The sequence below is a fragment of the Theobroma umbraticum genome, unplaced genomic scaffold (assembly GCF_002168275.2).
Source record: "Theobroma umbraticum cultivar Fairchild unplaced genomic scaffold, ASM216827v3 scaffold_56.0, whole genome shotgun sequence".
In the NCBI taxonomy this organism is placed as follows: Eukaryota; Viridiplantae; Streptophyta; class Magnoliopsida; order Malvales; family Malvaceae; genus Theobroma; species Theobroma umbraticum.
In genome coordinates, this window is record NW_018397256.1 from 9,610,675 (window position 1) to 9,638,088 (window position 27,414).

A 27,414-nucleotide genomic window follows, 5' to 3' on the forward strand; every position below is an offset into this window, starting at 1 on the left:
TAATATTTTAACTATTTTCAGTAAGTATTTATAAATACCAATCAACTTTGATTTTTACTAATAGAGAATTCATCTGGAAGTTAGAGAGGAAAGTAGAGTGAATTGATTAATGTTAGTGAGGACGAAGCAAGGCATTATTGATTCTCACAGAAATGGGCAATATTGAGGGGTCAAGCAGAAACCGCGTGAAAATTAATCGAAGGCAAGAGTACTTCACATTTGTTTGAGTCATATGCATATGTAAGGAAAAAAACTGCCAATGGGCTTTGCAGCTGACAGCAAAAGCATGAAATCTCCGTGTTCTCTCAAACACCTGCATTGACTTGGCTCTCAAACAAAAAGAAATCAATACTAGAAAATGATCCTATTGGTATTTTTGTATGAAAGAGTCAGAAAAAGTCAAGTTTCGTATCCAGCTTTAAGAATAAGACCATATCATAACGCATACCTAGCCATTATCGGTAGCTCAAGCATTTCTCTTAACCTTCTCTCTCTCTCTCTCTCTCTCTCTCGGTTTTTCTTTCTTCTTTGCTCTTGGTGAGGTTGAATTTGTGTGACTAAGTGGCTCGATGGGGCGAGCTCCATGCTGTGACAAAGCCAACGTGAATAGAGGGCCATGGTCACCCGATGAAGATAACATCCTCAGAAACTTCATTGAGAAACATGGGACTGGAGGCAATTGGATTGCTCTACCCCGCAAAGCAGGTCTCTTTCCTCTCCTAATCATCGATCTATACTTCTTTCTTAAACCTAGGGGTCAACGCCAAAGATGATTTTCTACAAAAACAAGCGATGAGATCTGTTCATAAAATATTTAATTTAATTTCGTGGCATATATATGCATCTCAAAGCAGACTGTATCTTATATATGTACTTTTGCTTCTGTTTGTTGATAATTAATTTCTATATTTTTTTAGGGCTTAAACGCTGTGGCAAGAGTTGTCGGTTAAGGTGGCTTAACTATCTCAGACCAGACATCAAGCATGGAGGATTTACCGAGGAAGAAGATAACGTTATATGCTCTTTTTATCGTAGCATAGGAAGCAGGCAAGTACCAATTCAACACCTATATCTTTAGTTAATTTTCTTTTTGATTATATCTGAATAACTTTAAACTATGTTCTTGGTTTAGGTGGTCTGTTATAGCTGCCCAACTGCAAGGAAGAACTGACAATGATATAAAGAACTATTGGAACACCAAGTTGAAGAAAAAGCTGTTGGCAGGAAAAGTTGGACTCAACAAAACTAGCAACAATGAAATAACCACTGACAGTTCTACCAGTAATCTCAACTCGGGGCAATTTTCTGCTTCAATTCCTTCTGAAGCTGAAGCTCGTGCTTATGGGAATTCAGATTACTTGAATGCAAATGGCAGTACATCATCTTCATATATGACAGAAATGAATCACCGACAAAATTATGATTATCCCGGCTTAATCTTGGACCAAATTGATCAGTTTCCCCTTCCAGGGCTCATGGAAGTTCCAGACTATAGCACGAGTACAGCCAATAACAATTACAGTATGTCATCTTCTCAAGAAGTTTCAAGTCTTTCCAATTCATCTTCTTTTCCCATGGAGAACATGAGTTATGCTACTACTTGGTCAGGCAAGGGAGGCGCGGAAGATCAAGGACTCGTACCGGACCTTGATTTTGACGGCCCTCACGATCTTTTCAGTGGCTTGACCTTCCAAGCTAAAAGTAGTGAAGAAGATGCTCCATGCTTTGGGAACTTTTATTCTACAACTTCTCTGTCTAACAGTTATTAACCCTAATGTAATCCAAATCAATGTTGAACAGTTGAAGATGGGAAAAAGCTTTTTTTTTTTTTTTAAATAAAGGAGAAATTAAGTAGTGGTAGAATTAAGGACATAGTGGAGACAATAACTTTTATAAGTTATAATTGGATGTTTACCAGGCTATGTTCAATGTAACTGATAGTAAAGTTAAACCGGTGGAAAGTATGAAATCAGCAGCTTGTAATTAATTAGTCATGTGGGGTGTACTATTTCCTACTACACTGTTTATGGGGATTCTTCGTCAGTGGAGCCTCAGTTTTACTAAGCTTTGCTTGATTGCTAAGGTGAAAGGTTCATGAGTTTGAGGGAAAGCAGTCACCGGAATTGGTGAGTATTAGCTTCTGACTGGTCAGTCGTCACGAAAGTTGCGTTGGTTTAGCCAATTCAAAGTTGAAGAAAACGTCTCCATCTGTCAGTGATCACATAAAGCCGATGCATGATACACCCCCACTCATTTTTTTAGGATAATTTTCATTTTCTTTTTCTGGTCTTTAGGGAGTCATCGAAATCAGTTTTATGCAAGTACACATCATACTGCTATCGGCCACCCAAGTTCTCAAGCAAGACTAGTTTTTAATAGGATGAGTCAATGATCGATAAGCATGCATGTGATGTATAAACGTAACAAATTCGGGGTGGAGTCAGTCATGCATCATCAACATCACTATGACATTTTCTTGATCAACATTGTTAGTATTTGATTCGATTAGGATGACTATTCTTCACCTTTAGGGCTGCTACTGTTTGGAATATCCCTAAAACCCATATCAAACCAATATATTCGACATTCTCTAAGCCTCACAATCATCTTTGCACCATTTAAGCTACCATATACACTACACATATCTGCTGCAACTCCCGGACCCGGCCTTGTAGAAGTGGTGTACTCAATTCCTAAAAATCTATATAAATATATTATTTAATTAGAATTTTATATAATCAATGACAATAATAAATTTATTATTTTTTTGTTGTAATTTGGTAGGAAAAAGATTAAAGATTTTAAATAAATTTATCAAAAAATAATTTATCTATTAATGTTTAAATACTAAAAGATATTTTTTTCTATAATTTAAAATTTTATTAAAAAAAATCAAAACTTAAACTACTCTCTCTATCCCTTCAAAAAAATTCAAGTCTTGAGACATGTAGAAAGACTTCTTCTTCTCAATCTTTGACTATGTTTTTCATTCTCTCAAAACAACACATCTAATAATTTTTAATTCAAATTAAATTTTTAAATATTTCATATGTAAATATTTTTTGATTAATTGATAGTTTAGGACTCAAATAGAATCTAGTTAATAGAAAATAGTATTGTATGTCAAATAATATTTTGAAATTATGAATTTTTTATTTATTTATTTTTTAGATAAATTATTCGATTATTTAATTTTTAAATTTAACTTTATATGATTTATGGATATTTATACTTAGATTTGATTAATAAATAAAAACTTGTCAAATTATTAATGGTTAACATCACTCATAAAAATTTTTGAGACCGCCCAATCCATCGCTTATTTGAACACAGAAGACTTCAAAAGTTTTGCCAATATATTTTTCATCAAGGACTAAAAATTCTAATGCAGTAGTTAAGATTTTTTGTTCAGGCAAGCTTAGTGTAAGCCATAAAATTAAGAGTAGGTCTTCTGATAAATCGCTGTCCATTACCTAGCTAAACCCAGAAAATTTTACCAGAGAAAAAAATTATAGAAATTACTTATCAAGGGCAACTTTCGGTAGTCAAGTCGTGAATTATGGTCTCAAAGGATGCCAGATTTTCTAAAGGACTCATATATTCCTTATCATCCTCCTGAATATTCGTCTGGCGCGGACGAAATTTGAATACACATATCCCAAAGTTTTTCTTATCCTTCTCTTCAAAGCCAATTATCTAAGAAATAATTATCAGTGGTAGAAAAATCAGGAAAATGACTGTTTTGGAAATTCATCCCCAACAAAGTGTCTAATGTAGCATCAAAGTTATTTATTGTAGCCACATTCTTCAAACTCCTGACTTATAATTTCATAGTGGAAAAACTTTAGTTTTCGTTATGGACTGGTCACGATGAACGAAAACCCAAAGTCCTGCAAGTCAAAAGACAGGTGGGGTTAGAAGGTTTGAAGGTTCTATCTATTATTAATAAGAAATGTGATTGTCTCCTTCTCGTGAATTAGCCTCACCATGTTTGCTTCATTTTTAGCAGGTCAGTTTGACTTTGAAGTAGACAAACTGTGACCCCCAGCGACAACTTGCAGCTACTTTGCCTCGAGTCAATGCTGTAGACCCCAACTCTCTCTGTCTAGCCTTCCCCACTTGGAAGTTGGACCCTGCTTCCTTTAACTTTCCTTTGCTCCACACTAATTAATCAACATACAAACAAAAAGCAGAGAGAGAAACAGCTTTCTTAACTTCTGCTGTGGTTGCTTCCTTTACCCTCCTTGAAATACTTTGATTGTTTTCTCAAAAATTTGTTGTTGAATGAGTTGCACTTTTTTTTTTAATGGCAAGTGATCATAAAAACAAAACCAGTTAAGGCCATACAAAAAAACTGTCAAGAACAGTTTAAAAGATTGATTTCCAAAAATGTTATAGCAATAGAAAGGAAAAAATTTAACATAAATTCAGAAATTCATCAACTCAACAAAATAAATTAACAGGATGAACAAAATAGAGGCTAAACACATTCATTTTCTGAAACAGAATTAGAACAAAGTTAAAAAACGATTGAACTTGATAATCTCAATTTTTGCAAGCCCGTCAATCAAAGTATTTGCCTCTCTATTAATGTAAGTGAAGGTAAGATCCTTAAAACTTGTTTTGAACACTTTAATACAATTGGATAAAACCTTCATGCACTACGGAATAGAGTTGTGGTATGTGTTGCAACTTTATGTCACGGTGAAGAATTGATTCGCGCAATGCATGAACTTGTTTGACTTGAATTAATGTGTGATCTTTTTTCCTTCTTTTGAAAGAAATATTAAGACGTATGTGAACTTGGAAAGAAGGGTTACACATTGATGTTTTTATGCATCTCGGAATCCCCTGTTATATAACTACCACCCATTTAACTTTTAAAATAGATATCTACCTTAAAATCAATTATTAATAAATAAAGTGGTCTTTAATATATTTATGTATCTCTATATCTCCAACTTTAACATAAATGTAATTTTTTAATCACCACTCTAATATTTACCTTTACGTATAAGGACAACAAATCTAACATGTGACAACTTATCACAAAAAGCACTACCACAAAAGAAATAATAACAACGTAATATTTGTTCTGATATCATGTTTAAATTTTACGACATGCATTTAATCTAAAATCATTTCATAATAAAAAGAGTGATTCTTATTATATTTATGTATCAAAAATACTCCAACTTGACATATGAATAATTTTACCACTCTAAAATCACTATAACTTGAAAGTATTTCAATTTTTTTTAAGGTTTTTTAATTTGAGCGAAAAAGTAATTTTAATATAGTTAGATATCATGTGATTCTAGTAAAATTTTTGTGTCTTGTATATATGATGAATTTGAAAAGGTTGAAAAAATGTAGAAGACTTGCATATGATGTAGCAAAGATTATTCAAGGAAGAACTCCATCTAATTAAAAACTTTTAATTATAATTAAGAGATGGGAACTAGATCATATAAATTAGATGCTAAGACTTGGGGGACTATTTAGCGCTTCTCTACGAAGGATGCTGATTAAAGGACAATAAATTGGCATTGTGGGTAATTAAACCTTTTGAATTTTGAGATTTTGTTTTCTTTCCCAAACTTATGAATGGTGAAGGAGAAATCGAAGAGAGAGGGGAGCAGAGAGACCACTTTGCTTTCCAGGATTATTAATTACAAGGTTCAATCTGAAACGTTGAACTGTCAAAAGCCCTTTTTTTCTAGCGTAGCCCTGTGTATATATACTAGTATACTAGCCTTCAATCTGTCTTTCCTTGCGCATCAAATATTTGAATGACTTTAATTTAATGCACTGCATCCGGATTTGTTTGACCATTCATTAATCTTTTCCATGTGCCGGCACGCAATAAAGTTCCTGGAGAGACCAAGAATTCTACAGCATCTGAGTCAGTGTGTTTGACATATTTACCACATTTCATATACTATATTCACATTTATAGATATATTCACCATGTGAATTTGACTCTTGAAGCAGCCATGATCCATTGTATGGACATATTTGGTGCTAGTTTCTACAAGGCATACAGAACAGAAGCTTCAGTTATGGCTGTCATGCATTTTCGTCACGCCCTATGTAAACATAAGAATTCATTCTCCCAACCAAGGGGTCTAGGATTCTTTTGAAATTACCGGCATGGGGAACAAGATTAATTGGATAGCTTTTGAAGAATAAATATTCAACTCAGAACTAATTAGTAATAGTTATAAAGAGTCAAGATTATTGTTTTGAAGATCCTTAAAAGCAAATGATTAGGTAAACTTTCAACTAATAGCACTATTTTTCCAAGGAAACGATCACCTAAACTACATGTTCAGACTAAAAAGGCTCAGCTCTTGTGAATCCATCTGCTCCAAATATATGAACGCCTTGAAGTTTGTCTGTTGTTTGAGATTTCCAAGGAATACTCCCAGTTTCTAAAATAGACATCCATTTACCTGATGGGAATCTGAAAAGCTTGATTCAATATCACTTGGCTGTACTTGCATGACTCCAAGTCAACTAAAGAATCATATTTTATTCTTCTGGTTCTGTGATCATCTCTACTCTTTTTCGCTAATTATATGTTGTCCTCCAATTTGAAATGGGGGTGTCCCTTTGGGTAAGTCTTTTTATAAACTTTGTCAAGTCAAATTGGCGGAAATTAGCCTGGAGGGGAGGGGGTTGTCAATTTCAATAACATCTGTAATGGGGATGCCAGTGATGAACTTGGAAAATAAAAACCATGTATACCAATTTTGAACTGTCATGTCATTTAAAAGGACTGAAACAGAAACAGTGAAAATTAGAATCAAGATCACGTGATTTGACTAACCTTTTTTAAACTGGATAATTAGTTATTCGAAAGAAATTTCCAGTTTGATCTCTGGTGCAAATCATGCTGTTCATTGTTAGTTTGCTTGAAACAAACTTCTTCAGCTACAAAAAAAGTTGTAGAAATATCGAATGCTACCTTGCAAATGGCATAGTAATGGGTTCCGTGGCAGTGCTAATGGAAGACATTTCAGGTGAATTGTATGATCCTATGTAAATCTCCTCACTGAACCCTGGCGTTCTTTCCCTCTTGTGAGACAACTCCATGTCCAAGCACTGTTTTAGCTCTGTTAACACAGAGCTCATTGTAGCTCTATGCATGGAACTGAACTTGGTGTAGTGGCAAGGTGTAGTGCTTGCCATTGCCACTTCCAAAGCTTTCCAGACAGAATTCACATCAAACTCTCCATGCAGCCTTTGGTCAACAATACTTCCTATATCCCCTCTTTCGATCAGAGGACTCACCCATTGAACTATATGGATTGATTCGTCTTTCCTTATGATTGCATGCTGTCCAGTGATCAGCTCCAACAGGACCACCCCAAAACTATAAACATCACTTTTCTCATTTAACCTCTCAGAATTGTAGTACCTGGACAAATGGGGAAATGTTCAACATTTCATCTAAAAATTTAAGATTTCTTTTTTCTTTTTTTTTTGCTTTTTAACCTTCTTAAATATTAACATTAATTCTTCACCCATGACTGATATTGCGACTGCAACAGCTTAGGAAGTTAATATTCAAAATATTTATCCAAAGAGGGGAAAAAGGGGGAGCGGTGACACATACTCTGAATCTAGATATCCTGTGGTACCCATAACTGTAGTTTCTACATGACTCTGGCCATCACTGGGAAAATCCCTGGAGAGACCAAAATCTGCAATTTTAGCGTCCATGTTTTCACTTAAGAGAATGTTGGCTGTCTTCACATCTCTGTGAATTATGGGTGGTTTGCATCCATGATGTAAGTACTCCAGACCTACAAATCGAAAACTTATCATCCTGAGTTTAGTAAATTAAGCCCAAAAAGCTATTGGAACTTTGATTTATAAAAACTGCAGACCAAATGAGCGTAAAGATTCAGTTTATGGAAAATTGGAGCATATATTGTCACTATTGTGTTATAGGTGAAAATTATTCATTCATTGATTTACAAGCTTGGAAACTTTTTGTAACAGTGTCCTCTTTATGCTCAATCAAGAAGTTGAATCAACATGTGTTTTGACACGGTGCCATTGGGGCAAGTACGCATTTTGAAACTTTACAAACCTTGTGCTGCATCTATTGCTATCCGGAGTCTCATTTCCCAACTCAATGAATTTGAACTTTTATCTGCAAGCATTAAGTTGTCATGTATCTTCATGGGCATGCGTTTAAACTAAGGAATGATATATAGCCTTTACATATCCAGATTATGAAATAAAATAAGCATACATGAGAGGTAATCCTTCAAGTTTTCGTTAGCCATATACTCATAGATGAGTGCCATATTGCTTCCATCATCACAATATCCAATGAAGGAAACCAGATTCCCATGATGGACTCTCATCAAAAGCTCAGCCTGCAGATTCACAAAAACTCATAGGACTCTTGTTTATGGTAGAGCATTTGCATTTCTTGAATTTTATTCTTAACAAGATAGAGAACAAACATTACTATTTGGAGAAATTGTTTATTATTTGCAGGACCAGAAACAGAAATTTGTTGGATTTCTTTTCTGGCTGTAGGAGTCAGTTTTATCAGATTGCTTAGCCAACCACAAAAGAAAGCAATGTGAGAATAATTACATACCTCAGTTTTGAACTCTTTTGACCCTTGGGTTGATGAGGGAGAAAGCATCTTTACAGCAACTTGAGTGCCATCTTTCATGTCTCCACGATACACAGTCCCAATTACTCCCTTCCCAATGACATCTTGAAAGTTTCTAGTAACGTTTAAAAGCTCGGGATAGGTAAACTGCCACTTCTTCGATGGCAATGGTCATCCTTCACCATTGGATGAATCAGCCTCAGCCAGGCAAGTACAAACAAAAACATAGGTTCAGAATGCAGTATGGAATTTGATAGAAAGTTAGATCTTGATGAAATTCATGCCTGAACAAGGATTTTTACGACACAGTTTAAAATTACCTGATTTTCTTTTTCTTCGTAGTCTATACAACATAATCAAAGCAACTGACAGCACCAGAGCTGATAACACTGATGCAACAACTGGAACAACAATTTTCTTCTTGTTTCTGGATGAACCTGAGGCACAAAGGTTCTGTTCATCCACTCTGGAATCAAGGAAAAGGTGGTTAGATTATGTTCTACATGTGTCCATCTTGCTTCAGTTCATTGTTTTACATCATTAAGTATCAGAATTTCAAGCATTCTTTTTTCCTCCTAAACAATAGCACTTGTAAATCAAAGAAGATAAACGAAAGCATAAACATCTTCTAGCAGATATGGAAATACAAACCTCAGGGTAAGAAGTCCAGCCCTTGCTCTCTCTACAAGCTCTGTAGGAACATAACCTGAGAGCCGGTTGCCTTCTAGATTCCTACAAATGCATAATGTAATTATTGTTACATCCGTTTGTCCTTAGTTGTTTTGCTATTACTCCTAATGCTCCATAACCTACAGGAAATTCAGAGATTTAAGTTCTTTAAGAAACTCAGGAACTGGTCCAGTTAAGTGATTGTTTGACAAATCCCTGGCAGAAAATATTGCTTAATAAACATTGGGAGCTATGAGAAAGTCTTGTTAAGGATCAGTGTAGAAATATATTTCATACTATGAGAACGTCTTGCTCAGGAACAGTGCAGAAATATATTTCAACAATATGAGTTCTATGACATGTATACTTACAGGGACTCAATTGATGATAGGTTACCAAATGAAGCAGATATCATGCCACTTAGTCCCCTTGAAGTCAAGTTACTGCTAACATTGTGAAAGAAATTCTTAACACAGAATGAATTTCAGCAGGAGGAAAGGTTATTGCTAGAAAACTCACAGAGAAATGATCCGAGGAGGAAGTGAAACACTGTAGTTGCATTCCAGACCCTCCCAGCTATAATTCTTTGGTCCACATGGATCCCCCACCCAGCTTTTATTTACTTGATATGTTCTTTTGATATCAAGGACAGCATCAGCTGTGTGGAAGGATTTATTAAAATTGCAAGGGTGTGAACTTCAGCTTTCAAATTTGAGCAAATTAAAAGGCAGAAGAAATAAAATGCAGCATCAAAATCTATCCGAGGATTTTCTGGATACCTGATTTTGATTAATCCTAAAACATCATAGTAGGATAAACATGCTATGTGCACAGCAATAGCAGCTAACTAACTCAGCCTAAAGTAGAACAAGGCCAGGTAACTAACCAGAAGCAATAACAGAATACTGAAAAGTTAATCTGCTAATATATCCAAGCAATCCCTCTTTTATACTAACCAAAAAAAAAAAAAACTATGGTAAAGCATTGCATTTCATTCAGCTAATAAAGTTGCAGAAATCATACCATCTTCAGAAAATGTTGGCAATTCCTCCTGTTGTTTGGCCATGTAAATCTCAATGGCATTCAGAATAGGTGGAAGGGTTGCATCTCGTGTTCTATAAATAGAAATCTGATGTTCTTTCCCTATAAAGGCTTCTGAGTTAGATATTGTGGCTGCATACAGGTAACGAGGAACTAAAGGTCCGAAGATTAGAGACCCATTCCAGGATATATTGAATTTTGTTCGGTTTTTCTCAAGCTGCTGCACTTCAGCAAAGTACATGTAAACATAAAATTTACAAGTGTCTCCATCAGATGTCCACGATAATTCCAATGGATCACTAGCATTATGAGGCATTGCAGCTGTGCGAATGACTTGGTATGGAGCTTTGTATCCATTTTCATTACTGTTAATTGCCGAAGAAGTGCTAACCAAGTCCCAAGAAGGAGAGTTGTATGGAGACCAAATGCGATCATGGATATCATCACTACTTTATCGACCAGTTCCATTTACATAACCAATGTCCAATCTTTTGAAGAGTACTAATGAACCATTGCTCCCAAATTCTGTACTATAAACGGAACTATTTAGTGGCCTAAGCTCCAATGCTGATATAAAAGGAATTCCTAGACCTTTATTCACAAGGCAAACACTCAACAGTATCTGATACTGCAGCAGTGATGATCTCTGTCGTTACTACGTCAGAAGCATTCCTGAATTTAACAACTGACCGGAGATTAACATCAAGATAAAGATCAAATTCTGGACCTTATCTTCACCATCAGAGTTTCCATACAAGAACGAGGCTCTAATCAAATATAAACTGCCCTTTCGGCCACCTGTAAATGCCAAGGTATAACAATTCTTGTTCCCATATGGAAAACTTCTAAGATCTGAAAGTGGCAGAGCTAGGTTTGGATTGTTAGGGTACGCATACTCAGAAGAAATGTTCTTGTTGATCCCCGTGTCCATGTCAGCTGCATCTGATGCATAACTTATGCCAGTATCATAGTCTATATAGTTGAAATTCTGAGGTGAGCCGCAATCAATGCTTGTGTACCCTGAAGAGAAGAATTTCCATGATTTCATTAAAATGAACTTGTTTTCTCTTTCTGTTTACTAACACAAGCTCTATCATCTAAGATTCTTCAAATTTGAACTTGGAAATTGATCCTGAGCCATCAAATGTAACAGTTTTAAGTTAATCATTATGAATCATGTCATACTTCTTTACGGTGGTGAATCTAATTCTAATCTCCAATCCTACAAAAACAACTCTCTTGAAAAAGACAAGCTCAAAAGGAAATATCAAAGAGATTTAAACAGAAGTTCTATGTCTATCTCTTGTTTTGTTGGCCCTCATGTCATTAAGCATCTCTTTTTCATTCAAGCTTTTCGGTTTTGTCATACACCTTTTTTAGCTTGTGTGATTCATGCAGCCTACTGCCTTCACTGGTATATGGTGGTGGCTTTTATTGGTACCATGCCGTGCTTGTAACTATTGCTGCTTTATGCAGTTTATTAATGAAATCTATATCTTGGCTGAGCAAAATAAAGAAAAGAAGTTCTATGTCTATGCTAACCATATTCGTCCAGGAGAACTTACTAACCTGTTTGGAGTTTCCCATTGACGAAAACAAGAGCAGCAAGGGAAAGAAATAATGGAACAACGAAGCCGAGAGACATCTTCCTTTTTCTGTCGAGGTGAATGAGATTAACGCTGAAATTATAAAGATATGTTTTAGAGAACATAAATATCTGAAGCAAGCCCTTGTGGACTTTCGCTTCGACTCAGTCATTTGTTCATTTTGAATTCTTTAATGTGAAAATAATTAAAAATTTATAAATAATTAGTAATTTATGTGAATGAGATTCTTAGTGCCACTCCAAATATATATATATATATATTAAAAAAAGAGTGGTCATGCAAGTTGTTACAACTTGTGAAAATTCAGAAGTCTAAACTTCATCTATACTCCTCTCATGATTGAAATTTTTCTCACATCATCTTGTCAATATCGATTATTAATTAAGTTCAATAAAATAATTAAAATATTTTTAATTTGAAATGAATCTATTTATTCACACTTAAGGGTATTTTTATAATTTTATTAACAAAATTAATAACCCAACTTCTTGGGGAAATGGAAGTTGTCAACAAAACATTAATTGAAGAAAATAAATATTCATGAGATGCTAATTAAAAGAATTATAAGGTGTGAAAGAAGTAAAATTTACAATAAGTATAATTATAGTTTATCCAATTTAAAATCATAAAAAATGATAATAGCATTAAGAAAGATAAATAGTAATACCTGCTTAGTTATCATAAAAAAGGATAAAATATTTTAAAATTAATTATAAATAACATTTTTTTACATGTAAAATGAAAAAAATAAAAAATATTATATTTTTAACAGAATTAAAAATTATAAGACATAACTTTTAACATGTTGTTCAATAATATAGATTTTTAAATCAAATATATATTTTTATATTAATTTATTAATTAAAATTAAAAAAATCTATCATGTTAAAATTAAAAAGGAATTTGATTTTTTTAGTTTTCTTTTGTTTAAAATTTAAAGATTGAAACTTATAAAATATGATTTTCATCTTTCAACTCAAAAAATAATAAAAATAAATTTTTAATAATTAATTATAATTTAACTTATAAAAAATATATCAAGTATATTATTCTATATGTCCGGTATAATAGGATATGTATAGCATATTTTACATCAAATTTTTTATATTTGATCAAATACAATATAATTATAAATATGTATCATTTTTCATTAATATCGTATCATATTATATGTCTTATGTGTCTTAGGATAATAATAAATATAAGTATCTATTTATTTAATTAAAAAAAGCATAAGAAAAGAGACATGACACTATCTTTATTAGTCCTTGGACTATAAATAGTAAGGTTTGATAGTCATTCCTGATTACTAGAAAGCCTCACGGACCAAGAGGCTACAGCTACTAGATGAACAATCGATTTGTAAAATTATACTATTATTTAACAAAAATAAAAAGAAAACTGAAAACCCCAGAAAAAAGTAAATATGTAAAATTTCAAGGGTATTTGAGTAAACTTGGTCATCCAATGCCAATAGCACTGACAAATTCCCGCCAAAAGAGCACACGCCTTATGCGGAGCCTTATTTCAAACACCTTTCCTTTGATTACCGGTTTGCGTTTCGTATTTCAGCTGAGTCTCCTTTCAGAAAAAGATCGCCGTCGCCATGGTAATTTCGATTTTCTTGAAACCTCCTGGTTTTTCTTTTCTGTGATTTTCCTTCATTTTCTCAGCTGCCAAACTTAGGTATAGTCCAATCTAACCTTGTCTTAGGTTTAAAGTTATAATCTCCTTTAAATTTGTTGGTACATGGTAATTTCCTATGGAAAATGAACCCCCTAACATTTTAAGATTTTTAATCTTTCAACTGTGATTCAGTCAAAGAAACGAGGTCTTTCATTGGAAGAAAAGAGGGAGAAAATGCTCCAGATATTTTATGAATCCCAAGACTTCTTCCTTGTGAGTATGTCAGTTTTTGAAAAATTGTTGTAAATCTGTTTAAGTACTGAATTTTTTTGTTAATTTCATGAAATTTTTCAATGGTTTTAGCTGAAGGAGCTTGAAAAACTGGGTCCCAAGAAAGGTGTGATTACCCAATCTGTCAAAGATGTTGTCCAAAGTCTGGTGGATGATGACCTTGTTTCAAAGGACAAAATTGGAACATCCGTAAGTACAAATTGATTGTATTACCATTCCCAAATTCATATTGAGAAATTTATCTCTATATGTAGGTAATTAATTGCTCTTATGATGAAATTCTAGGTATACTTTTGGAGCCTTCCTAGCTGTGCTGGAAATCAGGTGGTTTTGTTTTCTAGCATACCTTTCTATCTTATTATAGTTTTCATCTCAATATTGATGCAAGCATTTGAACAGTTGAGGAATGTGCGACGGAAACTGGAGTCAGATCTCCAAAGCAGTAAGAAGAGGTTCACAGAACTTGTTGATCAGTGTAACGAATTAAAGAAGGGGCGCGAAGAATCTGTAAGCATAAGTTTGTTCAATCACTTAACATTTCAATTTTGTTTCTAGGGATGACTGTTGGATGTAATATCTCAAATTTTGTGTATTTATCAGGATGAAAGAGAGGAGGCCTTGGCTGAATTAAAAGCCATTGAATTGAAGTATAATGAGCTTAAGGTTGAATTACATTCATAACTTTTGTTGTGTATCAAGAAAATATGTAGCGTCCATTCAAGTTTGTGACAATCATGGTCTAAATTTTCAGGAGGAGATGGGACAGTATGCGGACAATGATCCGGCTGCATTTGAAGCAATGAGTTTAGTGCTTATTTTGCATTGATACTTGAACTGATAGTTTCCTTATGGACCTCTCATCTTTGAGATTCAGCATTGTCTGAGTGTTTTCTACAGTTTAATAAGTTCAAAGCTCACTGATCATTTTATTTAATGTTGGCAGAGAAAGCAATTGAAGTTGCTCATGGAGCAGCTAATAGATGGACAGGTTCTTACCTTTCGTATAACGGGTTTCCTTTTCTTTTTCTCCTTTTTATGAGCCGCATAGATGTATATACTTGCACTTTTACTGTTATGCGCAATACTTGTTGGTCATCTTAATTAAATTGGAGTGACATTCAATATATTTTTTAATCATAATGGCAATATTTATATAGACAACATCTTCACTCTGCGGCAGTGGTGCTCAAACAACTTTCCTGAAGCCAAAGAGCAGCTAGAACACATGTACAAGGAGGTATATGTTTTAGTTTCCTCTTTAAGCATATGCACAAAGTTACCATATGACATGCAAATAAATCCAACCACCACTGCAAAGGTATCCCTTCTATTTACGCTGTGTTCAACAGTTTCTCTAGGGTGCACTACCCAGTGGGAAATGCTCGAATCCAAATCTCTGACAGTGAATTAAATCCAATGGAAATTTGTTGGGTGTGGGGAGTTACACATGACACAGAAAGCTCTGTCTATGGCTGCCTTAATTCATCATGTACCTTAGTTTGTGGGCATAGAACCAAGGAAACTGAATAATTTTAGACTTTATAGTTAAAAGAGAATGACTTTTACTCTGTTTTGGCCACTTCTCATTTAACGAGACTGATGTACATATTTCAGAATATTTTTTACAGAATGACCACTCTGTTTTCCTTATTGAACATATACTTGTTTCTAGGCTAGTCCTCTTGTTAGACTTGTTTCAATTTGTGCACTAAAGATATTGCTTTTCAAATCTTACTCCAGGTAGGAATTACAGATGATTTTGATTATGTGGAGTTGTCACCAGCCATTCCACTCCGTGCAGTTGGTGATCAGATGCTAGAAAGACAATTCTCAAATGGCATCATGTAGACCATCTTTCTCCTAACTGGACCCCCTGTCTGCAATATCATCTTTTCCCCCAACATTAACAACTGCTGTCTTGATCAAACCATAATAGTGGCCAAGATGACAATGGGTTCATCTAAGGCTTAATTGAACTAAACATGACCCCCAAGACCTAGTTGGTCATAAAAATAGTGTATGACTTGTTTAATTCCGAGTTTGACTTGGGTAGGAACAAGAAATTTCCTTTTCTCGTGATTTGCTCGATCTAGATTCAATTGCTTCTAAGCTTTCAGAGTGTGTTCCCTAACAATTTGCACTTGATTTATAGCTTCTTTGTCCTGTTCAATTATAAGGTCAGAAGGTTTAAACTTTGCACCTTGATCTTTCGTTATTTTCAGAAGTCAGAAGGAATATATTTGTATGAATTTGCACTTAAACGCATAGGTCCAAAACATAAGGCAACGGATGCAGCGAAATATGATGCCGAAATCGTGGTGGCGTGTTTGGGGGTACTTCCATCCCACCCCATCCCATTGTTGCTATCGCCGCCCAAGGCCCAGGCAGAGCAGAATCCTCTTTGAATTTTGAAAACCAACATGCATCAATGTAACAGATTATTAAAAAAGAAACGAAAAAAATCAAAACTCTATCATTTTTGCATGAAAAGGAATCATCATTCATTGGACGAGTCTAAGGAACACAGCCCAACGACACCTGGACTCTGAACGTGCAGCCGTTATTGGTCCTGCACGTGGCACCTTTCAACGGCCAAAAGTGGGGTTTCACAACCCTGTTAAATTGTGTTGTCTAACGCTATTGTAAGCCAGAGCGGCCGTTTCTTCGTTAAGATTCTCAAGTCTCTGCTTCTCGTTTTAAAGCCCCAAAGTCTAAAGTTTCCAAGCAGCAGCAGGGGTTATCCAAAAGTTCGTCAGGAGAAGAAAAAAAAAGAGAGAGGTAGAATTAGAGGTTGAAGATAGAATTGAGATGTTAAGAGTTCAGTTTGCAGTAATGGCCATTTTCGCATTTATATTGGCCCTGCTTATACCTTCCATCAACGCTCAAAGCCCCGCTCCTGCACCTCCTCCTACAAGCGACGGTTTGTTCTCTCTCTTTTTTGGTTTACTCGTGGTTTTTATTTTTTCTTTTTCTTTTGAGTGAGCTTTCATAATATCTAGTAAAGAAACTACTTTTGGTGTTTCTATGGTAACATGATATAGTCTATCATTTAAATTTGATATGCAGGGGTAGCAGTTGATCAGGGGATTGCCTATATTTTAATGCTGGTAGCTCTGGTGCTCACGTATATCATTCATTGACATCATGCCAAGATACCAATATGTCGTGATTGAGCCATGAATTATATGATATTAATGTGTTATATGTCTTGTACTAATTCTTTTCTATCCAGAATTTCGTTCTCTTATTCAGTTGCTAGCTTGTAATTTTTCTGTTTCTTTGCAATTGCAAATATTTTTTTTCTTCTAATGACCAAAGGCAAGCGGTTTCCTCCACTCAACTTCCACTAAGGAATCATCTAAAGAATCATGAGTCCTGACTCCGAGTTTTACCCGATTCGGCGGTTCACCATGCTGAAGTCTATCCCGCTGATACCCAACTAAAAAATATATAACCAAACCCCGCAACTCACTCCAACAGGGCAATGTTTGATTAGACTGTCGGGTGAAACCGCATGAAAACTTGTCATCTAGACCAAAAAACATAATGTAATTAATCTTTAACTGTAATCGCCTAGGTTTGCATTGGTCCAATATGACAGTTTGTATAGAAAGATCACGGTCAGGGGGTAACCCTCCTAGTCTTATTTCAAGTGTAACTATATTTGTTCAGCCTAAAAGAAATAAGTCACCATATTTTGCCTTGGTTTTCCTCTTTGGACACGTTAGGTTGGGTTATCACAATTGATGCCCGTCGTCTTTTTACATAATGGAGAAAATAATTGCAACATTGTGAGTTGAGAGCACATATCTTGGGACTAAAACACCATATTTTCTTTTCGAGGTGACATAAAGTCACTAAGTAGGGAGTCAAGATCTCTACAAGGATTCATGGAATACAATAAGTGTTTATTGAACGAACAAGAACAAGAAAATGAGTGAAATGAAGGCGTGAATTCAAGAAAGCGGAGTACAAATAAGGGGCTTTGTTTAGTTCATCCAATCTTTATGTACATTGTCTGTCAAACCTTAAATGCACACAAATTTAAAGTAGACGATTCAATAATACAATATGGCCTCTTTTTCATGTTTTGCAACATGACCTGCGCTAGTCCAAGCAACAAAATCAGTTCTCCTGTAGCCGCCTGTGGAGCAAAAAGAGTAACAAATAAATAAATTAGAACCAAAGGATTGTCCAATTATGGCAGCAACTATCAGATCAATTAGCAATGTTTTAAGCTCCATCCCTAATTCCCCCTAGAATGAATTTACCTTAAAGTGCCATCTCAGCCTGCAATGCAGCAAGTTCATCTTCCTCAGCTGTGCGCTTTTGAGGAACAGGACGAGCTGGTTGCCTGCCAGCAGGCACCTGTACTGGAGCTGCAGGAGCAGTTGTTGCAGGCTGGAGAAGCTGTTCTTCCAACTCAGCACCTTCAAGCTCTTCGAGTTCCGCTTCCAATTCATCCTACAGCATCAAAAGTTTTGGACTAATTGTTACATGTGCGTATATGCCAAACATGATAATTTGTAAGTGTAAATAATAGCAAGAAGAAAAAAAGAGTGCATCAGAGTAATAACCTCGTCAAAATCAGCTGCAGCTCCAATAGGAGTAGACAATGCTTCCTGAATCTGTTTCATGTTCTCAGTCTGTTCATTGATCTCATCCATTGTTTTGTCAACATCGTCTATATTCCTGTAAATAAAGCCATTTTCAGTAAAACAGTGAGTATTAACCACATGAAGGCCCAAGAATAAGTGCTAATTTAGATATCACAAACTGCATGTCAGCATGCTTCAGCACTATGGTGAATGATGATGCAAAAAGACAAATACAATGAAGAAAACCCTAAAAGCAAAACTTTGGCCAACGATAAAAATGGTACATGAAATATATTGGTTACATACGTTGCTTTCTGCATTGCCTTCATTGCAGAAGCTCCAGTTCTCAATGCATCCACAGTTTCAGTCGTGGCTTTGGCACCTTCTAACATTATCATCTGTAGAAGTTGATATATTTGAATAAGTATAGCATCATCAGAAACAGCGAAAAACTCAAAAAGCCTCTTAGGACATTGTTAAAGCACTAAAAATAACAGTATTCCAAGCTCACTTGATCATGAATACGAAGCTGGAAGTTTCCAAGCTGTTCTATTTGTTGTTCATAGAGTCTCTTCCTCTTCAAGCACTGTATAGCCGCTGCACAAGAGTACATCAATGAGTACTAAGAGTAAACAATATAAATTTGGCAATCAACATACACAACATTGTTTTAAATTGAGTCACAAATCAGATGATAAACCATACTGAACTATTTAATCTTTTTTACCACATGAGGACAAGATCTTTTGAGTGTGGAAAGTTCACATGACATGAGCACATTACACATCAGAATATTACAATCATATCTAAGCATCTTAATGTTAATCTGCTTTAGAACACCACTCAATGCCCAAAGAACATTAAAACTCAAAAGTTATTTGGAAACCAAACCACAAGCTTGCAATGCTGTAAAACATTAGAGTGAATTTTTTTCTTTTGGGGTCACTCTATGATGTTCCTGTCTTTCTTTTGGGAATTAAAATGAACAAAAATTGTGAGGGAAGGGGATATTATGGAAATGAACCAGCAAAAATTTCTAATATAAATACTAAAAAAATATGAAAGATTATCATGAAGCTCAGGCATAACTAAGCTACAAGCCATCACATGTGTCTGCAGCAAGATATGCTTTTATGGTCTATATCACATATCAAGCACAAAGAAACCCAAAATGAGAACTATATAGTTAACAAAGTGAAGTCATCCAGTTCCCTTGAAACTTGGTATATATTTTCTTCAACAAGGAAAGCCATGTAAAACTAGGAAAAGCAATAACCAATTGTGCATATGCATGGCAACCATACCTCTCTTATTTCTCCCTTTGGCAAATTCCTTGGCCTTTTCAACCTCTGCAGCAGCCTTTTTCACAAGTACTTTTTCCTTTTTCTCTAGCATTTCAAGGGTCTACATGATGGAGATCAATATAGGGTTCAGTTTAAGCAAAATATAAAGAGCAACAATGTAATTCAATCAGTGGAAACAAATAAAGAGAGCAATTGCATTTCCCGGCACCACACATGAAATAAAAAAAGCTGGAATTAGTATAACAATTAAGATTCTGGAGTTTGAATGCATTCCCAATACACAATCTATATACCCAAACTTCTAATTTTATAAACAACGACTCATACTCCCTTGTATTGTCAAACTTTAGCAAAGATCAGCAAGGAATATGCATATGAAATAAAAAATATTCCTTAATTTCATCCTTAAGACCTTTCACTTCATCTGAATGACACTACTAGATAAATTTTGATACAAGTATAAGGAACAAATTACAAGTATTAATCCATTTTTTGCAGAAACTATTACATTTATTACAAAATTTTCACCGCCAAGTCGTCAAACACCCCCTCCACAAGTGGCCAACTTTGTGAAGATGGACTGATGGACTACCAAGACTCCACTTCATATAATTTTGCCAGTTAAAATGTTTTCTTTTTTTTTATGAACTTGTATTCCACTTCAACCGTTTATTATATTTCTGCGATTGACAACAACCCTTCCAAATTTAATCAAACAATTTAATAATTCAGAAAAAAGGGTTACCATTATCAGACAGGAACCCATTTCTTTCAAGCATATCCCAAAAGTCCCAAGCAATTATGAATGCTAAATTCAACCCACCGAATTCACCAAAGGCAATTTTCGAATTCCACAATTCACACAGGGAACAATAAAAAAAATCGAAAACAAATAATTAATTTCCTATTAAACAAATAAAAAATATAAAGATCGCGAATATACCTCATTTAATTTGTCTAAAGTGGTTAAAGCATTGGTTTCCTGCTTGGGTTTCCCAAAAAGCCGGTTAAACATGATTAACTCGACGCGATTAAACCCCCGATCTTCTGTGTGACAACAATCACCAATACGATCAGATCAGAAGAAACCCTAATCAGACGATCAATCACTCAAAAACAGCTAAAACAAGTCCAATCAAAATAAAACAAGCATCAGATATTGCAAAACAACACTATAGGATAAGGGGAAAACTTAATCTAACCGGTACAATTGAGAAACTAGGGATCTGGGGAGTTCAGAGAGGGAGGGAGATCTGTCAATTTATAAGAGAAAGAGCAAAAAAGGGGAGTCAGTTTTTATATGGGATTTTTTCTTAAGCGTGTTGTGTTAGAAAAGACTCTGCGTTGGTCTCCTCTTCCTCATGATGTTCAATTCATGGGCTATCCACGTGTCGTCAACTTGATCTGTTCTATGTAGATTGGCCCCATCTCCTTGTCCATCACATTTATATTAATATTTAAAATATCATATTAATATTTTAATAATAAATAATAATATTTTTATTATTAAATCAATAATATGTTAATAAAATTTTAATAATAAGAAATTGAAAGATAAAAATGGAAAAATGAAGTTAGAAAAAAAAAAGAAATTAAACCTAAACATTATATTAATATTTTAATCAGGGATTATTAATATTAAACACATTTTTAATATTTAAAAAAATAAATTGAAGGAGAAAATTAAATTAATAGAGAAAAATAAAAAATAAACTAAAAATAAAAATCATGTTAATAATTTAACGATAGATTATTAATTATTAAAATTTTAACATTTTAATATTATTTAATAAAAAAGAAATTAAAAGAGAAAAACTAGAAAAATGAAAATAGACAAAAATAAATATAACAAAATAAAATCAATATTAATATTTTAATAATAAACTTTAGTATTTTAATAGGAAATTATTAATAGTTATTAATAAATTATTAATAGTTATTAATAAATTATTAATATTTTAATAATGACAGATTAAATTATTATTTAATAATAAGATTGCTAAAAAAAATATTTTCAAAAACCTCAAAATTATAATAAAGGTCATTTTTGCTAGTTTGTCACCTTATGCTTTTATTATTTTACGTTTTTGTTAACCAAATATTAAAATAAAAATAAAATGAACATTTCATTTTATAAACGAAATTACATATCATCTATTTTATTATATTTCTATTTTATTTTATATTACATAATATCTAAAGGTGTCGTTAAAACAATTACAATTTTATTTAATTTCGTTTGTCACACATTTTTAAAAGTAAAACACTTATAAGCGTCGATTACTCTATTAAGTGATGGGAAAAGAATTGACTTTTGAAATGAATAATGGATTGATAGATACAATCTAAAAGACGAATTCTCAAAAATTTATGCTCTTGCTATTAAAAAGGTACTGTGGATCAATATAGTGACGAGTTGAATAGAGAAAAAACATATTTGACTGAGTTTATGACATTGTTAAATGAGCAAGTGCTTGGAAGCAGCTTTGTTGATAAATTGATCTAGAAATTTTTATTTTGAGGTTTGAGGAGGGCTTTCTGATTTTGTATAGACGGTTCTTATTGGTTTGTAAATTTCTGCACTTCTAGACTGGGAAGGTGGAGGTTTTGATACCTCCTGCAAGTTGGGAGTTGTAAATTTGTGCTTTGGAGTCTAGAGGGGTTTGTTTCTGCAGGCTCCATTTTTTGTTAACCTACAGACTTTTGTGTTCTAAATGCAGTGGGAGTTACTGCTGTGCTGTGATTTTTCATTGAATGATGTTTCCAACTCAAAACATAGATTACATGCACAAACACTGTCCTAGCTGCCATCATTTACTCAGTTTAAAAGGTTGCTTTAGTAAAACATAATTTTTTCCCTTTCTTTTTAGGTCACAGTCAAAATGAAAGTAGTAATTTCATTACTAATTTAATTTGCCAGTAATTTAGAACAATGAAAGTTCTGAGACTTAATTTTTATAAATTGTTATATAAAAATGAAATTTATCATTTTGAAAACTTATATTCGGGGTTACATGTCTTCGAAACTCCTCCAAATAGTATTTTTACTTTTTTTTTCAGGCATTTTAAGTGTATTACTTGTTTATTTGCAGACACTTTGTGTATCATAGATTAGAATGGTGTAGTTAGTTTTGTTTTATTCTTTTCCTATTACAAAAAAAAAATACCACTTTAGCATAACGTAAGGACTAATTATTTAATTTAACTATTTAGTTTTTATACTAACTAGGATTTAAATCATGAAATACATGACCCGTTTGCCTTTCTTATTTTTTTTCACATCCCTACAACCTCGTAAATCCAAAAAAAAAAAATTATATATTTATCTATCTCCTTAATGTGTTGCAAGAAAAGAAAATCTTATATAATATAAAACTTGTATAAATTACATAAAAATTTAAAGGGTGTATATTACATAAGTATATATAAAGTTAGTTTTAATCTTATTCATAATCTAAATCTAACTAACTAATAATATTATACTATAACTATTATAATTTAACTAGATAATAGTATTATATAATAACTCTGACTAAATAATTTATATAATTATTTTAACAACTTGATTATCATAAATTCTTTTTCAATAACAACTTTTACTTATTAAGCATATTTAGTCTATAAATAAATTTAATGGTCAAGTAATTTTCAACCAATAGAATTTTATCATAATCTAAATTGATTCTCAATTAGAATTTGAGTATAATATTTAATATAAAAATATATATTTTTGAAAGATAATTTTATAAAATTAAAATAATGTTATTTTTTAAAAAAATAGTTAATTCTAAAGTATTTATCCTAAGGGTGATTAGTCAAATTTGTATATAAAAAAATAGATAATGTGGAAGGAAACTTAACTATTCCCAACTTTCTAAGTCAAAGTCAGCAATTCGCAGAATACATTTAGTTCACAGAATATATAAGAATAGAATAAAATAATTATTATATGAAAATAGAATAAAATAAAAATAAACTAAAATAGTTATTACGTAGTTTGGTACAACGAGTAAAAAATGACAAGAATAATTATTATGACTTATTACAGTGTTTAGTTAGTAATAATAACTTTAGAATAAGAAAAGAATAAAAAATAAAAAGATAAAAATACTCTTTATTATATATATGATTATTTATTTTTATTCTATTTTTTAAATATTAATAATTTATAATTTAAGTAAACTATTAATAATTAATAATTTAAATATTAATATTTTTAAATACTAATATTTTATTTATAATTTAATATTATTATGATTAAAATATTAATAATTCAAATTAATTTCAAAATTTAAAATATTAAATTTTATATTATGTAATTACAAACTAAATCTTTTTATTATAATAATATTTATTTTTTAAAATAACAAAAATACCCTTTACATATTTTAGTAAAATTTATACCAAAAGACAAATATAAGCAAAATTTTTCTTTTTTAATTATTTATTTTTGTTTTCATTAAAATTTTAAAATTTTAAAATTTTAAAATTTAATAGTTTATTATTAAAATTTTAGTATAAATTTTTTTCTCTATTTGTATTTTTTATTTATACTTTCATTAAAAGTTTGATTTGGGTCTCCGTAACAGAGCATTGGTGCACCCTTTTTTTGAGAGCTAGAGCATTGATTGGTGCTTTTTTTTAATATAATAATAATTTTAAATTAATAAAGAAAAAAAAGATGTTTTAGTTTTTTTATTTTTCATGCTAATGATATTTGTACTTTTGACGAAGTATTAATTTTGAAAATTAATGGACTTCCGTATAATTTTCATCAAAACTTAAAAAGTAAGAACATTTTACCTTACTAATTATTATAGATAAGTATAGTAACAGCATGCGATATTTACCTTATTTTTTATGTAATGCTCGAACATATGCAGGTAATCAATATGTTTTGATGAATTTGAAATTCTTTAGACTACATTTTGAATGAAAATTATGTTAAATTATATATATAATATTTATTTTGTAAATTTAAAATATCATCTCTAAATGAGGCAAATGCCACACCAGTCAAGTTGCATGACTAAATCATTCCTAAATTGACCTATTAATAAATAAAATTGATGTATCAAATAGGCATAAAAAAGTTTCTAAGCAACTTATTTCAGAATCAGTATCAAAACGCCAATAAATGTGTTGTACTTTATAACTAACTTTATGCTTAGAACATATATTATTTATAAAAAATAAAACAGTATGAAGAGCCCATATTTAGAAATAGCACACAGGAATTTCTTTTTTTCTTGTGCATCATTATTTCTCCAAGGATTAAGTGTTTCTTTGATTACTTGAGCTTGAACTTCAGGTAACTCTCTCCATCTCGTTTCTTTTACTATCTTAATTTAGAATTGATTATACAGTGGGAATTTAGAATACCTTATAAAAAGAAACTTTCATGGCTTTTTGAGAAATTAAAAATGAAAAATTTAATCATTAATTTTCACCAATACCTCATTTGGTACTAGAGTTAACAAAAAAATTTGCATAAGCTTAGAACAATGGAATAGAAATAAAATGAACTATATACAATCTTTTTATATTGCCCAATCATGAGAAGAAAATGACTTTGTGTATGTATATAAGTTCATGATAAGCCAAAATAACATGCCAAATTTTTTTTTGCATGAAAAATGTTAAATAATAATAATAATAATAAAAGGTAGTTATAACTATAAAAAGCATGGAATACTAAAAAAAACAGAAATGAAGATCCATTTTATTAAACAATAAAAAAAGAAAAAATATATTGACCTCTTTAATTTTTGACCATAATTATACATATGTTCATTAATTTTTTAAATAAACCAATTTACTCCAAATGTGTAAATAGCATTAATGTTTGCAAAATATCTAAAATGCTTTTTTTTTTCAAGTCAATTGACGGCAAACTCTTACATTAGTCGGTTACCTTGCGACCAAATCAAACCATGAAATGCCAAATCTGGTAAGATCTCTTTGGCTCCTTCGGGGAGCACCAACACTGGCGAGCGACGTCGACCACGAGTGGCTGGAAAGAATTTTTTTTTGTAAAAGAGAAAAAAATTAAAAATTATAATTTATATAATGATAATTTTTAAAATTAATAAAAAATAAAATTATTTTAAAAATATTATCACATCATTAAATTAATTAAAATATTAATTATTAATTAACGACATAACTTATGTGTTTAGCGAAAATATTCTTTTAAAACAGATTATTTATTTTAAAAATTAATACATCTACATATAATTATAATCAAAAATTAAAATCATTAGAGTATTTTATCCAAATAAAAAACTACGGCTTGTTCCAATTGTACAAATAGCCAAAAATTAAAAGAGGAGTCAATTGATTGCAGCGGACAACCTACATTCACTGACAAATACTTTGTTTCAAGGAAAGTTCAAAATTAAAAGAAAATACCGTATTTCATCTTATAATTTTTCTTTTTATTTCTTTTGGATAAAAAAAAATCTTATCCCAAATAAAGTTCTCCTAACATGAATTTCACCCAATTTGCAATAATATTTTCGTTTTTGAATACAAAAAGTAGAAATACTTTATTATTTGTCATTTGTAGTACGTGTTATATGAAATTAATGTTTTTAACTACATATTTTTGTTAAGGTTCTTTCTGTTTGCATATTGAATAATATAAAGAAAAATCTTAAAAAAATGTAAAAGAAAAAAAAAAGAGATATAAATTTTAGGTATAATACTTAAATATTAAACTGTTGACAAAAATTCAAGTAAGTTTTTGATCTGAAATATAAGAAGAAGGTCACAGTATCTGGGTTAAGAGTGACTGTACAGGCAATAGCTAGACCACTTGCATGTCAAACAGATCTAATCACAAGGCACCAGACAGTCTTACGATCGGACATGAGTGTCCCGAAGTTGTCATTGTGTACTCTCGCGGGTCGGAAGGCGGCGGGGGACGGAGGAGGACACTGGGCGGATCTATCAAAACAATTCCAGCTAAGCTTGATAATTAATTGGGAGTTGAGACTACCTTATCCTTTTCTGGTTATTTTTAGACCAAAAGCCCTTGGAAGGCGGAGTTAGCAAAAGAAATAACATAAGCATGTCAGCTATTGAGTAAACTTAACTTATATATTTTCATTTTTCTACATGTAGAGTCCAGGAAGGATTGTTACTATTTTGGTTGGAGTTATGTTATTAGGTTTAATCAAACGTTTTTATTTTTATATTAAATTAAATAAATTATTATAATTAATTATAAATTAATTATTTTTTTCAAAAAAGTATCAATTGATTATTATTAATTAAATCAATATTTATCGATTTATATTATGTGATGTTAATATAAATATAATATGAATGATGACATGACATATTTATGTGACATGATTATATGATTATAATTTTTTTTTTTACATCAGTACTATATAAATATAAAAAATTATCAATAATAGTTTGATTAATAATTAATCCACTATTAATTATATTATTTTTTTAAAAAAAGTTATTAATTAAAGTGATTTATTTGTTTAAAATAAAAATATAAAAATTTAATTTAATATAATAAAAATTTTAAAATTTATAATTTTTTAGAAACATTAATCTAAATTCTTTTGATCTTATTTAATAATTTATAAATGTCTTAATTTTTTGTTCTAGAGGATGTA

The 27,414-nt window shown here is 32.0% G+C and overlaps 4 protein-coding genes across 7 annotated transcripts; 2 read left to right on the forward strand and 2 right to left on the reverse strand.

Moving 5' to 3' along the window:
- The first annotated feature begins 278 nt into the window (after window positions 1-278).
- On the forward strand, window positions 279-2,100 carry LOC110411245 (transcription factor MYB36-like). Its single transcript, XM_021421311.1, has 3 exons — window positions 279-705; window positions 918-1,047; window positions 1,133-2,100. The coding sequence occupies exons 1-3, from the start codon at window positions 570-572 to the stop codon at window positions 1,767-1,769; spliced, it is 903 nt and encodes a 300-aa protein (XP_021276986.1). The 5' UTR covers window positions 279-569; the 3' UTR covers window positions 1,770-2,100.
- A 4,465-nt stretch (window positions 2,101-6,565) lies between these two features.
- LOC110411171 (putative LRR receptor-like serine/threonine-protein kinase At4g29180) lies at window positions 6,566-12,041 on the reverse strand. The gene is given in 15 exon segments (XM_089782679.1): window positions 6,566-6,666; window positions 6,833-7,423; window positions 7,622-7,811; window positions 8,102-8,164; window positions 8,267-8,393; window positions 8,624-8,846; window positions 8,964-9,107; window positions 9,293-9,373; window positions 9,455-9,526; window positions 9,682-9,753; window positions 9,830-9,968; window positions 10,334-10,964; window positions 10,966-11,078; window positions 11,081-11,371; window positions 11,921-12,041. Coding segments are annotated over 14 exon segments (2,679 nt in total). The 5' UTR covers window positions 11,997-12,041; the 3' UTR covers window positions 6,566-6,666; window positions 6,833-6,966.
- A 1,424-nt stretch (window positions 12,042-13,465) lies between these two features.
- ATMND1 (Mnd1 family protein) lies at window positions 13,466-16,026 on the forward strand. 3 transcript variants are annotated; one of them, XM_021421150.1, is made up of 10 exons: window positions 13,466-13,567; window positions 13,777-13,857; window positions 13,948-14,064; window positions 14,161-14,199; window positions 14,275-14,382; window positions 14,476-14,538; window positions 14,627-14,678; window positions 14,819-14,863; window positions 15,033-15,112; window positions 15,616-16,026. In XM_021421150.1, exons 1-10 carry the CDS (start codon window positions 13,565-13,567, stop codon window positions 15,721-15,723), a joined length of 696 nt encoding a protein of 231 aa, XP_021276825.1. In that variant the 5' UTR covers window positions 13,466-13,564; the 3' UTR covers window positions 15,724-16,026. The 3 variants fall into 3 exon arrangements, with proteins under 3 accessions (XP_021276825.1, XP_021276828.1, XP_021276826.1); XM_021421153.1 differs by having other exon boundaries at window positions 15,056-15,112; XM_021421151.2 differs by having other exon boundaries at window positions 13,546-13,644.
- Window positions 16,027-17,766: 1,740 nt separating this feature from the next.
- SNF7.1 (SNF7 family protein) lies at window positions 17,767-21,137 on the reverse strand. 2 transcript variants are annotated; one of them, XM_021420668.2, is made up of 8 exons: window positions 20,980-21,137; window positions 20,721-20,824; window positions 19,778-19,877; window positions 18,985-19,070; window positions 18,780-18,871; window positions 18,453-18,567; window positions 18,147-18,339; window positions 17,767-18,019 (listed from the first exon to the last, which is right to left on the reverse strand). In XM_021420668.2, exons 2-7 carry the CDS (start codon window positions 20,790-20,792, stop codon window positions 18,148-18,150), a joined length of 657 nt encoding a protein of 218 aa, XP_021276343.1. In that variant the 5' UTR covers window positions 20,793-20,824; window positions 20,980-21,137; the 3' UTR covers window positions 17,767-18,019; window position 18,147. The 2 variants fall into 2 exon arrangements, with proteins under 2 accessions (XP_021276343.1, XP_021276344.1); XM_021420669.2 differs by having other exon boundaries at window positions 20,721-20,821; window positions 20,980-21,123.
- Between the last annotated feature and the right edge of the window lie 6,277 nt (window positions 21,138-27,414).

Bases quoted from the DNA above. Each gene is read 5' to 3' on its own strand.
- LOC110411245 (XM_021421311.1), top strand. From the start codon at position 570: ATGGGGCGAGCTCCATGCTGTGACAAAGCCAACGTGAATAGAGGGCCA. The intron at 706-917 runs GTCTCTTTCCTC...ATATTTTTTTAG, and splicing joins TGCTCTACCCCGCAAAGCAG to GGCTTAAACGCTGTGGCAAG. The intron at 1,048-1,132 runs GCAAGTACCAAT...TTCTTGGTTTAG, and splicing joins TATCGTAGCATAGGAAGCAG to GTGGTCTGTTATAGCTGCCC.
- ATMND1 (XM_021421150.1), top strand. The intron at 13,858-13,947 runs GTGAGTATGTCA...CAATGGTTTTAG, and splicing joins AATCCCAAGACTTCTTCCTT to CTGAAGGAGCTTGAAAAACT. The intron at 14,383-14,475 runs GTAAGCATAAGT...TGTATTTATCAG, and splicing joins AGAAGGGGCGCGAAGAATCT to GATGAAAGAGAGGAGGCCTT.
- SNF7.1 (XM_021420668.2), bottom strand. From the start codon at position 20,792: ATGTTTAACCGGCTTTTTGGGAAACCCAAGCAGGAAACCAATGCTTTA. The intron at 19,878-20,720 runs GTATATTCGCGA...TCCATCATGTAG, and splicing joins CTTTAGACAAATTAAATGAG to ACCCTTGAAATGCTAGAGAA. The intron at 18,872-18,984 runs GTGAGCTTGGAA...CAACTTCTACAG, and splicing joins AGCTTCGTATTCATGATCAA to ATGATAATGTTAGAAGGTGC.